The following is a 16,548-nucleotide window of genomic DNA, read 5'->3' as shown; positions in this document are numbered from 1 at the left end:
CTCATTTGTTTATCTTTTAAAAAGCTCAAGGTATTTTGACCTTTTAGTTTTTTATTCTTGAATATTTGTTTACGTGACACGTTGCTTCCATTTGAATTATATTAAATACACCAATTGTCTTTGCTTTGCTTTTTATTTATTTTTTAAAAAAAACTTCTCTTTTATATATAATTTTTGGTGACGTCAAGGTTAAAGTATGCTCAAGGACTACTCATATCGACTCTACGGCCGACCACTACAAAAGGATTTCACTATTTTTAGAATTCTCTTAAGCATAAAAAATTATCATCTTGTTAATAAGAAGGGACTTCAACTCTAATAAATTTTAAGGACTCTATAATTCATAACAAATTATATATATATATATATATATATATATATATATATATATATATATATATATATATATATATATATATATATATATATATATATATATATATATATATATCAAATTGAGGTAATAAGTTTTAAATTCAATTTTATTTCACTCTTTTATTTTATATATTGACTTGAGAGTTAAAGTGTTAACTTTATAGATCTCCCTCATTCCACTGCATCAAAAGCCTTGGTTCGCCATCACCACCGTTTTTCAACAAATTTCTGGTTCCTGAACGAAATAGTGGCGCCATCTATGATAATCGGCTTATGATCTCTATGATTTCTACGATTTCACATCTGCTATCTAATTCATCAATTCACAACCTTTTCAGATCACTGGATCGTGAGCATTCTGAATCAAACACGTGGATCCACATCGATTCGATTGACCATCGTCTCAAGTCTGATTCCTAGAATTTTAAGATCTATAATTTCTATTATTTCAAGTGATGGTTGGATCTAAAGTTACTCTATCATCTGTCGCACTCGAAGCCGCCATTGCTCTTGAAGTTGTCATTGTTGCTCTAGAAGCAATAATTTACTGTCTCTTTCTCCTCTGCAAGGCATCATGAATCCTGGAGCCATGATTCTATTGCATCCAGATGTGGTTCAAATTCCATAAACACGCGGATCTATTCAAGTTATTTCGATCAATCCTCTTGTTCCATCTCCAGTTTTGCAACCAGAAGCCTTGCATGACCTCCAAGTGTTACAAGTAAACCTCAGAGTGCAAGGTGCTAATGAAATGTTGAACGGCGTGTATACATTGGTCATCAGCATAACTCATAAGCATTCGAAAGAAGGTTGCAACGCCTTGAAGAAAGCCTCAATAATGCACCACCTCGCAGGAATACTGCCCGAGAGGTTGCATCCAAGAGGACTCATATCGCCCTCTCGGAGTTGTCTATGGAAAAGAAAGACAAAGTTCATCGATCTAGAGATCGACATAGAAGCATAAAGCATACGACTCCTCCCCATAGCCCCGAGGGGACCGAGTTAGTCACACTTCTTCCCTGGTTCAAGTAGAAGATCAACCAAGAAAGGTTCAGCCGAAGCACCTGTTGTCGCTTTGGAATCTGGAAAGCAAGATCCTAAGATCCATGGAAAAGTAATCCGAGATAGGGGAATATGATGGAAAGAGAGACCCTAGCGAACATGCGTAGCTCATAAAGGACTGACTAAACTACTTCAATGTAGATGATGCATCTAAGTGCGAATTATTTGCACTAACTCTTATCGGACCCGACCAAGTTGTGGTTCAATGGCCTGCTATACTAGAGCATTACGTCTTGGACGCATTTATGTGAGCATTTTTTGGTTTGCTTCATAGCCCAGAAAAGACGATTGGTGACAGAAGTCGCCTTCACCGGGATCGCCCAAGGAAATAAGGAAAGCTTGTGGTCTTACATAGACTGGTTCACACAAGTTACTATCAAATTCGAGGGAGCTAAGGACAAACTTCAACATTGGATCTTCGAGACTGGCCTCCCGAGGGACCACCCATTCAAATCAAAAATAAGAAAGAAGAAAGTGAATAATTTCTAGAAATTTCTTACCATGGTTGAGTCGTACATGCTCCTAGAGGAAAAGTTGAGCACACATTTCGACAATCCTACTTCAGTCGAAACCCACTTTAGTCTCCCGACCGGGAAGGAGTCCCACAAGTGCTAAGAGGAGCATAAATAGGGTATGCAGGGAAGGTACGACGGGTACACCCCCTGACCATTTCTTGGGAGAAAATCTACTTGGATTACACCAACACTTGATTTCAGAAGGCAGGAAGCCGTCATCCTTACCCCGTCCGAGAAACATCTTGCACTGATAAATCAAAGTATTGTTGCATCCAACAAAGGGATTCCATCAGGGGGGATGATTAAGAAAGGTCGGTTGTTTGAGTATGTTAATGGCAGTAAAAGAGACATGAGGAATCACCTAGAGGCAAATCCCCCTTAAAGACTCAAATGTCAGAACCAACGACCAAAACATGGAAGCTAGCAAGGGAAACCATCTATACATCACATTCATCACTATAGGCGCACCCTTAGAAAAGCTTCATTCTAAAGGAAAGATGAAAAGGAAGATCTCCGAGATGATGACCGTATACAGAAAGGAGGCAAGCATGTCGACAAAAGCTCCCAACTAGACAAACTATGTTAGGTTTTCGAGATTATGAGAAAGTTTGAGGTTATAAGTGCAACTTCCATTAGATATGTTTTGTATGATGTCAAAATTAGGATACTTTAACGTTAATGTATATTAGATTGTATCCTTTGATTCTCTATGTGCATCTTAGTATTAGAAAGCATAAAAGTGTTTGGAAACAACTTGGAAAAGGTCTCATGCATCAAACATGCATGAATTTTTTTTTTTGTGAAAAATAACATTACTGGTTGACACATGCAATTACAGGTCGACTATGGAAAAAATTTCTTGGCTATAGGTCGACACATATGATACAGTATTAAAGCTCGTGGCTTCTGTCTCATGTACTGACTCTTCAGGTCAACACATAAGGAGCACATAACAGTCATAGATCAACACATGACCTTAGACAGGTCGACCTATGCATCGAACAGGTCGACACATGACTTTCATAGGTCGACCTATCCGATGTATTTTTTTCAAAAATTCATATTTTTCGCATTCCTTTTTGCCCTAAATCACCCATGTATATAAATACTTCATGCATGCATCATTTTCTAGAAAGGTTTCTATAGTGGGTATAACCTACATGAATCCAGGATTTCAAAGCATTCTCATCATCTTCAGCTTCATCTATGCATACACACAATCAAACTACACATAATAATTTTTTGTTTGGGTGTCATCTAGATTAGGGTTGATAACGTCCAATTAGGCTTGTGGTAACAAGAATATTGGGTTGAGAACTTTGAGGGATTCAAATCATATAACCAAGTTGGGGTTTTCCTTCAAGATCGTTTGTGGTTTAAAGGTTTTGGACAAGATTGTACAATTCAGATCCGATCGAGTGAAAGTCTTAGGACAAGGGGTGCCTTGTAAGGGAGTAGCGTGAGACGATGGATCGTGTTGGAAAATCTCGAGTTTCAACAAGTGTGCACTTGGGATTAATTCAATCGGGTGAAAGCCTTGGGACAAGGAGTGCCTTGCAAGGAAGTAGCAAGAACAGGTGAATTGAAGCAGCATTGTTGGTTACTTGATCAATCTTTGATCAACGATTTTGGAGGCAGTAGAGTCAACATCAAACTTATGGTTTGTAGAGTTTGATTTCTTCATCTCTTATATACACATATTTTGCAAAGTAAGATTTATTATAATATCTCAATTCAAATTCAAATTCGAATTGAGGGAAGACGTACCCATAGCAAGGTCGATTGGGGAACTTCCTAAATAAATCCTTATGTACTCTCTCTCTCTCTCTCTCTCTCTCTCTCTCTCTCTCTCTCTCAAATTTTGTGGCTTAAACAACAACTACTTGATTTTGATATTAAACTACAACATATTCCTATTATGTGCGATAACACTAGTGTCATTAATCTAACCAAAAACTCGGTGCTATATTCTCGCACTAAGCATATTGATATCGTTACCACGTCCTACGCGATCATGTTGAGAAAGGCGACATCATACTTGAGCATGTTGAGAGTAAAAATTAACTTGCGGATATTTTTACACAACCACTTGCGGCCAAACCATTTTTCAACATTCAATGGAAATTAGGGATTCTTGACATCTCAAATTTTGTCTAAATATGATTTGTCGTATATATATATATATATATATATATATATATATATTATATATATATATATATATATATATATATATATATATATATATATATATATATATATATATATATATAAACCTTCTTTGGAAGTTATATTACATAAGAGTGCATTCTTCATCAATTCATAAGCAAAATACTATCATTCCATTTTCCCTTTTATGTGTAAGCTTTTCCTTTTGTATGTTGTTATATTCTGAATGATTGATATTATTGACGTATAAGATAGTTCATGAATGTTCACATCCAAAAATGTCTAATAGATGTATGTCAATTTATATGCTTATATTGACTTTATGTTTATCTTCTTCACACTTGAAATATATAGTTGGTGCATTGGCTTGTTATCTATTGTCTCATGAATTGTGATTGAACATGTCATAATGTTAGCAAAATTCTTGTTGTGTGTTATTGTTATGTTTTCATCTCTATTTTTGGTTTGAGTGATGGTATAATGTTTTATCACCTTGCTATAGCATATGCATGTGCAACATTTTGGGAGCACCAAAGGCATATGTCACATAATCATGTCGCTTTTGTAGTCACTCAAGAGTTTTTGATCATATTGTATCCTTCATTTTTCATGTTTGTGTTACGTTATTTGGCATAATTTGTGACAATTATGTTCTATTGTTGCATTATTGCCTTTTATTTATGTTAGGATTTTTTTTCTCAATTTGCAAATCATTCTATGTGAGTGTTATCATATTGATGCTCTTATTTTTACAAACTGCCTCTGTGTGTTGTATTGATTTATGCGTGATTTAAAATACTTCTCATGGATTACTTTGTTTCTTTTTTATGTTCTCAAAAGGGGAGAAATAAGATGAAGTTGGGATGCATATATTCAGGGAAAGCTTTTCATTGCAAACACATCGTCTCAAGTTTTGCCATCATAAAAAAGGGGGAGTATGTGAGTGCAACTTCCATTAGATGTGTTTCTTATGATGTCAAAATTAGGATATTTTAGCGTTAATGTATATTGGACGTATACTCTGATTCTCTATGTGCATCTTAGCATTATGATGCATAAAAGTATTTGGAAACAACTTGGAAAAGGTCTCATTCATCAAACATGCATGATAAATTAATTTGTGTGAAAAATAGCATTACGAGTTGACACATGCATTACAAGTCGACCTATGGAAAACTTTTCTTGGCTATAGGTCGACACATGCATTCTATAGGTCGACACATATGCTACAGTATTAAAGTCTGGAACTTCTGTCTCATGTGCCGACTCTTCAGGTCGACACATAAGGAGCGCATAACAGTCATAGGTCGACACATGACCTTAGACAGGCCAACCTATACATTGAATAGGTCGACATATGACTTTCATAGGTAGACCTATCTGATGTACTTTTTCAAAAATTCATATTTTTCTCAAATCATTTGCATTCCTTTTTTACCTAAATCAACCATGCATATAAATACTTCATACATGCATCATTTTCTAGAAAGGTTTCTAGAGTGAGTAAAACCTACATGAATCTAGGATTTCAAAGCATTCTCATTATCTTCAACTCCATCTATGCATACAACCAATAAAACTACACATAATCATTTTTTGATTGGGTTCCATCTAGATTAAGGTTGATAATATCCAATTAAGTTTATTGTATCGAGAATATTAGGTTGAGAACTTTGAGAGATTCAAATCAGAAAACCGAGTTGGGGTTTTCCTTTAAGATCATTTAGGGTTTGAAGGTTTTGGATAAGATTGTGCAATTCGGATCCGATCGAGTGAAAGGCTTGGAACAAGGGGTGCCTTGCAAGGGAGTAGCGTGAGACGGTAGATCCTGTTGGCAAATCTTGGGTTTCAACAAGTGTGTGCTTGAGATTAATTCAACTGGGTGAAATCCATTGGACAAGGAGTGCCTTGAAAGGAAGTATCAAGAACAAGTGAACTAAAGTGGCATTGTTGGTTACTTGATCAATCTTTGATCAAGGGTTTTGGAGGCGGTAGAGTCAACATCAAACTTAGGGTTTGTAGAGTTCGATTTCTTCATCTTACGTATACACATATTTTCCAAAGTAAGATTTGTTATAATATCTTAATTCAAATTCGAATTGACGGCAAACGTACTCATTGTGAGGTCGATTGGGGAATTGCTTAAACAAATCCTTATGTATTCTCTCTCTCTCTCTCTCTCTCTCTCTCTCTTATTGTGTGGATTGCAAATTGTAGATTGCATTGATCATTTGATCAATATTGTTTGGATCATAATTTTTAATGCGTTTTAAAATTTAATGTTTCTCGGATCCCCATCAATGGTGGAAGCTCCGACGGCATAATATACTCAGAGTTGTTCGAAAAGATGGACCTCGAGCGAAGCATCTTATGATTTTATGAAGGCTCCAACCTCTAAGAGTTCAATAGAAAAACTACTTGTCCTTGGGGATACGTAGAGTTGGAGGTCTTCATATTCGACGAGAAATACACACAAAAGGTAAATTCATAATTTCTTATCGTCCCTATAGGAACGTCTACAACTACATGTTGGTAAGACCTTTTGCAGCTATGCTGGACATCGTCGCCTCACCGATTCATCTAAAGTTGAAGTATCATAACTGTAAGTGTATAGTACACCTAGGGGGTGAATTAGGTATATAAAAGTTCATCTGGTGTTTAGAATGGTCTATCTTTATTTTCTTGATGAGTTAAGTGATAAAAGCGGTAAATACTGAAAATAAAGAACACCGACAATATATCCTGGTTCCCCTCACAATCCGAGAGTACTCTAGTCCCTTTACGCAGTAAGAGATTTTTATATTGTTAGATCTTTATGGACAAGACACTCATAGTCTTCCTATACAAGACTTTAACCAAGTCACAAAGAACATTCCTCTTGTGACTAGCAACATAAGAAAAGAAAACAACTCTTTTATTTTTATACACCCTTTTTTCCAACAATCCTGGATAAAAAGTAAAAAACTCACACAATCTTATTTCCAAAAATCCTGGAAAAATAAGGTGTTGATATAATACAAGTAATTTGAGTAAATAGAAGTTTGATAATAATAAATCCTATTGAAGGACTTCTTCTCTTTCAAATATGAAATTTCACACTTGATATCAACCTGAGTGCTATAGAACTTTCTTTTATGAAGATATGAAAATTGATGTATGAAGTTCTTGAAATTTTATGATACGTATATGCAGATAAAAAATTGCTCAGGAAACAATTGAATTTGAAAGAGATGAGATGTAATGGACAAAAATGCATGTTATTTATATGTAACTAATACCTTTTGATTCAAGATGCGACCTTTGAAATAATTATGATAAGTGTCGCGACTGGAAAAATCATAGAGTCGCCATCATCCTTTATTTCTTCCTAATGAATGGAGAAATAATGATAAAACCTAATAACTAAGGGTGAGAGACTAAGTTCGGGAGTCAGTTAAGTGAGGGGAAGGCGTCAGACACCCCTCACCTCCATTGTACTCAATGAGATCATCCTCTAAGTTTTAGGATTACTTATGCTTGCTTAAAGATATATGATTTATTAATATTATTTGTTAATTATTTATCTATTAACAAATCATTTTGAAACTGAATTTAATAAAGGAAGACCTAAGACGTTTTTTATTACTATTTTTGCTAGAGTCTTACAACTCTATACCTACGTACCCTCACTTTTAGTGAATGATCAGAGTTCCGTAGTTTTGGTAAAAAAATATTTGTTTGTTTGTTGTTTTATCCCTTAAAAACTCTTACGCATCGGGGGTGAAGAAGTAATTGATTTTAAAAAATGTCTCAATGCACTATGGCAGATAACTTATAGTTTGAGGTGAGTTTAAATTGATTTTATCCCAATTATTGATTACAAAAATATAGTACTTAATTTATTTATGATATATATATATATATATATATATATATATATATATATATATATATATGTTGAAAAATATATTATTTCCGATTTAATTATTGCCTTTAATACTATATTTATTTTTCTTTATTCTCCATTAAGGAGAAAATCAATTGTAATAATTGTATCTTCACTATATAAACGAGTCTAAGACTGAGGAATAAATCATAACAACTTTTACCTATTTTTTTCAATATGGTATCAAGAACATTGGGTTAGGGGTTTCTGTTCGACCAACTTTCTTACCCGACCCAATTCACATACCCGTTTAGCCTCCTATGGCGAATAAAAACAACAGGCGACCTTCCCCATCACAGGCCTACACCGGATTCAACCATGGCGAGCAACCGTAACCTGAGTCGGACGTCAGATGTGGAAATGGTGGTGGCCGCAAAAACATCGTACGAGAGGAATTATCGGTGGTCATAAACAATGGCAGTAATAACGACAACAATGGAAACAAGAATAATTTTTTTTTTGTGACAATTATTCCAACATATGTGGTAATTATCAAGAGGGTTTCTGATACTCCCTCAAAGTCAATATCCCTAAAATTAATGGGAATAACTATAACGAATGGGCTCAAACCGTTCGGTTGGTATTTGATAGCAAATGGGAACTTGGTTTCTTAACAGGAGTAATAGCTGAACCGGAAACATGAGACCCTCGCTACAAACAATGGAAGTCGGAAAACTCATTGATCATTCTGTGGCTTGTAAGCTCTATGGAAACTGGAATAGGTAAGCCTTACATATTTTTACCTTCCGCAAAGGATGTGTGGGAAGCTGTTAAGGAAACTTACTATGATATTCTGAACTCCTCTCAAATTTTTGGTTTAAAATCCAAGTTATGGTATACGAAACAAGGTGACAGGAGTGTAACTGCTTATTACAATGAGTTGTTGACATTGTGGCAAGAGTTAGATCTCTATTATGATGACAATTGGACGTATGCAGAAGACAATGTTTTGTTTCTCAAGAGGCAAGAAAATGACCGTGTATTCATGTTTCTCACTGGGCTCAATAAAGACCTTGATGAGGTAAGAGGTAGAGTTTTAGGAAAAGTACCATTGCCAACTCTTCGTGAAACTTTTGTAGAAATAAGAAGGGAGGAGGCACGATAAGGAATTATGATAGGCAAGACACCATGAAGATCTGAATCTAAAGGCTCAACTCTGGCTACTAGGAACCTTGACGAGGGAAGAAGGTCATACAAAGTTCCTTGGTGTGATCACTGCAAGCGCGAATGGCATACACGTCAAACTTGTTGGAAGCTCAAAGGCAAACCTCATAACTGAAAGAAGAAAAATGGTTGTGCATTTCAGGCTAGTAATTCTGATCAAGGGCAAAAATCCCCTTCGTCTCAGTTTCCACTCACTACGGAGCAACTAGACAGATTGCACAAACTCCTTGAGACTCCAACTCATTCTTGCTCTATAGCAACAAAAGGTAATTTTGCATTTCTTAGTGCTAGTCTCATTCATATTTGGATAGTAGATTTAGGTGCCTTCGATCACATGACAAGCGAACCTACTTTGTTCTCTTCATAGAGTCCACGTGCAGGTAATCAAAAAATAAAAATCGCAGATAACTCTTTTTCAGCCATTGTAGGTAAAGGTCAGTTGTGTTGTCTTCAATGTTAACTCTTAAAAATGTCCTTCGTGTTCCAAATTTATCTTGTAATTTAATGTCCGTTAGTAAATTAACCCAAGATATAAATTGTCAAACTAATTTTTTATGATCTCACTGTGTCTTTCAGGATTTGAACTCGAGGAAGATGATTGGCAGTGCTAAGAAGTGTGGAGGACTCTACTACCTTGACATTGGATCTACACCATAACTACCTTAAAAAACAATAAGTTCCTGCTTTGATTCTTTTTCTATTTTGAATAATAAAGATGACAATGTTATGGAATGACATTTAAGATTAGGCCATCCTAGTTTTCATTACTTAAAACACTTGTTTCCTAATAAATTTCATAATAAGAACTTTTCTTCGTTTAAATGTGAAGCATGTGAGTTTGCAAGCATCATCGTTCCCAGTTTTTAATACAGTCTTATAAACCATCAAAACTTTTTTCTATTATTCACAATGATGTTTGAGGCCCTAACCATACAAGTACACTCTCTCTCAAAAAATGGTTTATCATATTTATAGATGACCATACAAGAGTATGTTGGGTGTACTTGTTAAAGGGGAAATCAGATGTTTGTCAGGCTAATTTTGTTTTCAACGGTGTAAAACCAATTCCAAACAAATATCTAAGTCTTTAGAGGTGATAGTGGCAAAGAGTATTTTAACATTATCCTAGATGATTTTTTCTAAAAAATGGGATTGTACATCAAAGTTCATGTCCTAATACTCCTCAACAAAATGGAGTGGCCGAAAGGAAAAATAGACATTTACTAGAGGTTGCTAGAGCTATACTTTTTTCGAATAAAGTACCAAATTATTTGTAAAGCGAAGCTGTTTTAACAACTGCGTATTTAATTAACATAATGCCCTCCAAAATTCTCAATTTTCAAACTCAAATTAATGTCTTCAAAGAATGTTTTCCTATACCCGTGTGTTAACTGATTTGACTTTAAAAATCTTTGGTTGCATAACCTATGTTCATGAACATAAAAATGTTGCAAAACTTGAGCCACGTGCTATAAAATGTATCTTTGTTGGATACTCCCCAACCCAAAAGGATATAAATGTTTTGATCCAAAAAATAAGAAAATGTTTGTCACTATGGATGTTACATTCTTTGAAAATAAACCTTTTTTCGATGATACTCATCTTCAAGGGGGTGAGATAAATGAAGACCATTTCAAATTGAGGACATGAGTTTTTTAAATAACTTATCTTTGCCAGTATCACAAAACTCTGAGATTTTTACACATGCACCAACAGAAAATGGCTATGATTCTTTATCTGATCCTTCTCCTATTATGAGTAAGGAACCTTGTGAATCTGAGTCTACATTTTCTCTTGTAGAAAACAATGAGAATCCTGAAAACAATGATAATGACAATCTAATTGAAATGCCACAAAATAATGAGTCACTTTAACAAAATAAATTTGAATTAGGAAACAAGATTTTAAAAGGAAAGGTTTTTATGAAAAAGCACCAAAAGGAAAGGACCAATCCACATCTTAACACTGTTAGGAATCTGAACCGAGGAATGATAAACTTCCTACCAAAAGGAAAGGTAAGTCTATCTCTGTTTCTGAGAGTCGTATTTTGTATCCTAATATGAATGATGTTATTTCCATTATAAAACGTGTCAGATCTTGCACTAAATATCCCATGTCCAATTTTATATCATATTTAAATTTGTCTTCATCTATGTCTGCCTTCACCTCAAAATTGTCTAGTGTAGAAATTCCAAAAAGTGTACAGGTTGCTCTAGAAATTCCAAAGTGGAGGGAAGTGATACTTATGGAGATGAAAGCTCTTGAAAAGAACAAAACTTGGAGTGTTACGTCACTACTAGATGGCAAGAAGACAATTGGATGCAAATGAGTTTTTACTGTGAAGTATAATTCAGATGGGTCAGTTGAAAGCTACAAGGCTCGCTTGGTGGCTAAAGGCTTTACTCAAACCTATGGTATAGATTACTCAGAGACATTTGCTCCTGTTGAAAAATTAAACATTGTCAGAATTCTTTTGTCTCTTGCTACTAACATGGATTAGCCTTTACATCAGTTAGATGTTAAGAATGCCTTTCTTAATGTCGATCTAGAATAAGAAGTATATATGGACATTCCTCCTAGATTTAAAAAGAAATTTAGATCAAACGTGTGCAAACTAAATAAGTCTTTGTATGGATTAAAGCAGTCCTCTAGAGCTTGGTTTGAAAAATTCACTCAGTCCATGAAGAAACAAGGGTACATCCAAGGACAGGCTGACCATACATTGTTCACAAAGTTCTCCCATGATAGGAAAGTTATCGTCCTGATTGTTTATGTTGATGAAATTGTCCTTAGTGGAGACGATACAGTGGAAATGGCAATAGTAAAAGAGAAATTGACAATAGACTTTGAAATCAAGGACCTGGGATTCATGAGAGACTTTCTAGGTATGGAGGTTGCTCGGTCAAAGAATGATATTGTGGTTTCAGAATAGAAATACATTTTAGACTTGTTGATAGAAACATGAATGAATGGATGTCGTCCTGCAGATACCCCTATAGATCCTAATGCTAAACTTTGAGGAGAAGGTAATGTTTTTGTTGATACTGGAAGATATCAGAGATTGATTAGGAAATTATTTTATTTGTCACACATCCAACATGATATTGCTTTCTCAGTTATTGTTGTGAGTCAGTTTATGCATTCTCCTTTCGAGGAACATCTTGAGGCAACCTATAGGATACTGAGATATTTGAAGGCAAATCCCGGGAAAGGATTATTTTTTAAGAAGACCAGTGAAAGAAATGTGTCTATCTTCATCGATGCTGATTGGGCAGGTTCAGTCATAGATAGAAGATCAACATTTGGATATTATATCCATGTTTGGGGTAATCTTATGACATGGAGGAGCAAAAAACAAGGAGTTGTATCAAAGAGTAGTGCAGAGGCCGAGTTTAGAGCTATGTCTCAAGGTATTTGTGAAGGATTATCGATCCTTAGAGTCCTAGAAAAAATTAAGATGAAAATTGAGCTTCCATTGAAATTGTACTCTGACAGTAAAGTTACTATTAGCTCATAATCCAGTTCAACATGACAGAGCCAAGCATATCGAGATTGATCGACACTTCATAAAGGAGAAGTTAGATGCGAGAATCATATGTCTATCGTTCATGACATCAAGTCAGCAAACTACAGATATCCTGACCAAAAGTTTGGCAAGACTTACTTTTGAACATTTGATAGGCAAGTTGTGCATGATAGATATTTATGCACCAACTTGAGGGGGGTGTTGGAAAATATATTATTTCTGATTTTATTATTGCCTTTAATACTACCTTTATTTTTCTTTATTCTCCATTAAGGAGAAAATTAATTGTAATAATTGTATATTCATTATATAAACCAGCCTAAGGCTGAGGAATAAGTTATAACAACTTTTACCTATTTTTTCCAATATATATATATATATATATATATATATATATATATATATATATATATATATATATATATATATATATATATATATACATACTTACATAACATATCTCTTATCCCGATTTCTATCCCTGATTTTTATCCCTTGAAAACCCTAGAATTTTATCCTACAGTTATTCCCAACATTTCTAGTTTAATTAACCCTAATTTCTAATTGTATTAATCCCTAATTAAATAAATATGTTTTTGTTTTTATAATTATATAATTATTAGAATAATAAAATCAAACAATAAAAATAAATACATATTCAATTATTAAAACCCTAATCATTAATTTGATCAAATTAATTCAATTTTCTAATTAAATTAATAAGAAAAACTTAAATACTAATTACTTAGAAAGTTATTACCAATTAGAGGGGGGGGGGGTTATATTTTAACTAATTATGCAATTGGGCTAGGGCTTGTGGTGGGGAAATCAAAGAGATAGAGCGCCCAAAAGGCTTTGAGGCTCACACGTGAGGGAGGGGTCTATGACGAGGGAGTCAAAGTTTGACTCTCTCTCCTGGCCTTCTGATCTAAATAATACGGATCTGGTGGAATCAGATCGCGACCATTGATCTCAATGTAATACCCCAAAATTTACCCTTCATTTTTTCCTGGAAGCATGGGATTATGTTTTACACTTCATTAGCTTCATACTAGGTCATACTCATTGCATACTGCATTAGTGACTTGGGAATCAGGTTTTGATTGATCACTCCTTAACAGAAGGAGCCCCCACAAAGAAAGGTTGATATTTGGACTTCATTCTCCAAGTATACAAGTCTCAAGGGGTCTCAAGGGGGGCCCGGTATCTTAATATGGCCCTCAGTTCATCAGTGGAAGATTCAGAGTTCTCGGAGTGTGCATTTGGATTTAATCAGAAATTAGGGTTTCATGGCTACCTGCAACAAGCAATGTTTGGTTGGAAGTAGAGGGGCTCATCCATGTCATGATTAGAGAGGCATCTTGGCCTAGGAAGATTCACAATTATCTCAGAAAGATCCATTGGCAAGCAGTGCAAGCAGTTCCCGATCAATTTTGCCCTAAAATTAGGGTTTGGTATAAAATTAGTTTATTTCTGATTCTTTGGGTGAAACTCTTTTCCATGGCCCTCCATATATCCACAAGGATCTACATACAAAAAATCAGCTTTTTATTTGAGCCAGAAGTGCTTCAATTGATCAATGGAATCGGGAATCAGACAGTTTGGGAAAAGTCAACTATGGGGCCAGAAAAGTCAACTCCTGACTTTTTGAGAGTGGAATCTCAAAATTCATGCATAGGGGAGCCTACATGTGAAATTTGATCAAGGTTGGATCTTGGATTCGTCATTTAATCAGGAATTGGGAAAGTTACTTAATTTGGAAATGGTTGACTTTCCATTTAGGGCAAGTTTTCATGATTGTTGCACTCACTTTAAGTCCATTTTATATCAAGATAAAAGCTCCATTTGAAACTTTCTCCAATATGAAAGTTGTTCCTCTTGTTCCAAGCTTTCCAGAGATATAAATTTTGCTCCATTTGGATTAAAATTGAGAAAGTTATGCTTGGTCAAAGTGAGACTTTTTTTTAGGACACTTAGAAAAATTTCTAAGTCTCAAAATCTTCAAAGTTTGTCAAGACTTCTTGGCCATTTTTCTTGCATTTCAATGCATCATTTGAAAATACTTTCTTCACAACAATTGTACCTTGTCGTGTCCTCTTTCACATCCTTTTGGAATCATCTCATTTGGATCCATGGTTTGAGAGATGCATTCATCTAAAGTTGGCATCATGACTTGAATTTCTAGGCAGCATGTTAGGCCAAACTGGCCCAACCATTTTGGCATGGTGAAACCTGATCTTGAGGGCCATTTTTCACCTTCTTCCATTCATCATTTTCACTTGTGCTCAACATGAAAGATGTTAAGCTCCATGAAATCCTTCTACTATTTGCATTGTCTTACCAATTGGTTATGTTCTCATTAAGATATATGGCCACAAAGTCACTATCTTGGACTGATTTCATGTTGCACAAGCCAAGCCATGCCATGCTACAAAATCAACCAGCCCATGTTTTTACTTCATTTGGCCATGCATCTTTTCTTCCACTCACTTAACCTTTGCCAAAATAAGTAACCTTCTAATACCACCTCACTTTTGCTTCATTTGCTCATGACCAAAACAGACCATTTGCAAGCCCATTAAGACACCTTGATCCGTCATATTTAAACACTTAAACCCTAATCTGAAGGCAAGGCTGTGGATTTTCGTTGCAAGCAAGAAAGAGGTCATTCAAGCTAGTTTCCATTTCTCAAATTTGAAGCACCAAAGCACCATTTCTTTTTCCTTTTTCTCCACAACCAAGAGGCAGTGGACCATGCTTCCACTAGGTAATCATCTTACTCCTTCTTCCATGGCCATGTATAGCTTATTATGCTCATCATTATGCTTGTTCATTACTATTTTTCATGCCATTGCCATGCTCATCATCATGTTGTTTTCCATGTTAATATTATGCCATGCTTGCTTCTGAAGTCCTCAGTATAAGGCATTATTTGTGTTGCTTGATTTATGTTATTGATTTCTCCATATCCATGTTCATGTGGTCACCTTGTGGTCAACATTTCTCCATGTTAAATCCATTATTTTACCTAAAATAAGATACCATGAGGATCTTCACATTTCATACTTGAACTTTGGTTTTTATTTCGTGTCATTTGGTGCACTATAGCATGTGCATTCTTGAGTGGAAGATTGAGGGAATCCATTGCATTTTCGTGTTCCTGGTTGCATGGCACTAGGGTTTCTATTTTAATGGTGAAGACGATGACGTGGAGTCTTATGAACCATCGGATCAGGCGTGCATGTCTTAATCATATCCGTCCATTTCTTTTTGTCCTTTTGTGACTTAAACATAGCGTGACCGATTGATGTCAATGTTACATGATTTATTTAAATAAAATGTTATTTAATTTTTTGTCACGCCCCTGAATAAATCATCTGGACTGGGCCTTTCTGTTTTTCGCTTTTCACACCCTGCATTCGTGGCCCATCAGCATCAATACCAATCCACCTCTTTTATTTTCTTTTTAATTCTCATTTAATTTTTCTATTTTGATTTTTAATTCTTTAAAATATTTTCCTTATTCATAAAAATCCCTAAAAATATTTTCACATTTCTTAATGACTTATTTAATTTTATTTAATTTTTATTTTCATATTTATTTAATACTAATATTTTATTTTAATTGTTCATTCCAAATGGTTCATATTAGCATACATTTTTTATTGATTTTTATTTTCATGACTTAAAATTATTTTTAGATTCTGATTTTTGGGATGAGGATTGACCACTGTCCCATGGTCAACCTGACCTTTTCTTGGATTTTTGTTTCACCATTTTCTATTTATTTGATAATTATTTTGGTTGGTTGA

The 16,548-nt window shown here is 34.9% G+C and overlaps 1 protein-coding gene across 1 annotated transcript; it reads left to right on the top strand.

Annotated features, from left to right (window-relative positions):
- Window positions 1-11,362: 11,362 nt before the first annotated feature.
- Window positions 11,363-11,710, top strand: LOC127079603 (uncharacterized mitochondrial protein AtMg00820-like). Its single transcript, XM_051019983.1, has 2 exons — window positions 11,363-11,513; window positions 11,565-11,710. Exons 1-2 carry the CDS (start codon window positions 11,363-11,365, stop codon window positions 11,708-11,710), a joined length of 297 nt encoding a protein of 98 aa, XP_050875940.1.
- Window positions 11,711-16,548: the final 4,838 nt, after the last annotated feature.

This window comes from Lathyrus oleraceus, chromosome 5, assembly GCF_024323335.1.
Source record: "Lathyrus oleraceus cultivar Zhongwan6 chromosome 5, CAAS_Psat_ZW6_1.0, whole genome shotgun sequence".
NCBI classification, from domain to species: domain Eukaryota; kingdom Viridiplantae; phylum Streptophyta; class Magnoliopsida; order Fabales; family Fabaceae; genus Lathyrus; species Lathyrus oleraceus.
The sequence above is the reverse complement of the archived record's forward strand: the minus strand, read 5'-3'. Positions and strand labels throughout refer to the sequence as shown.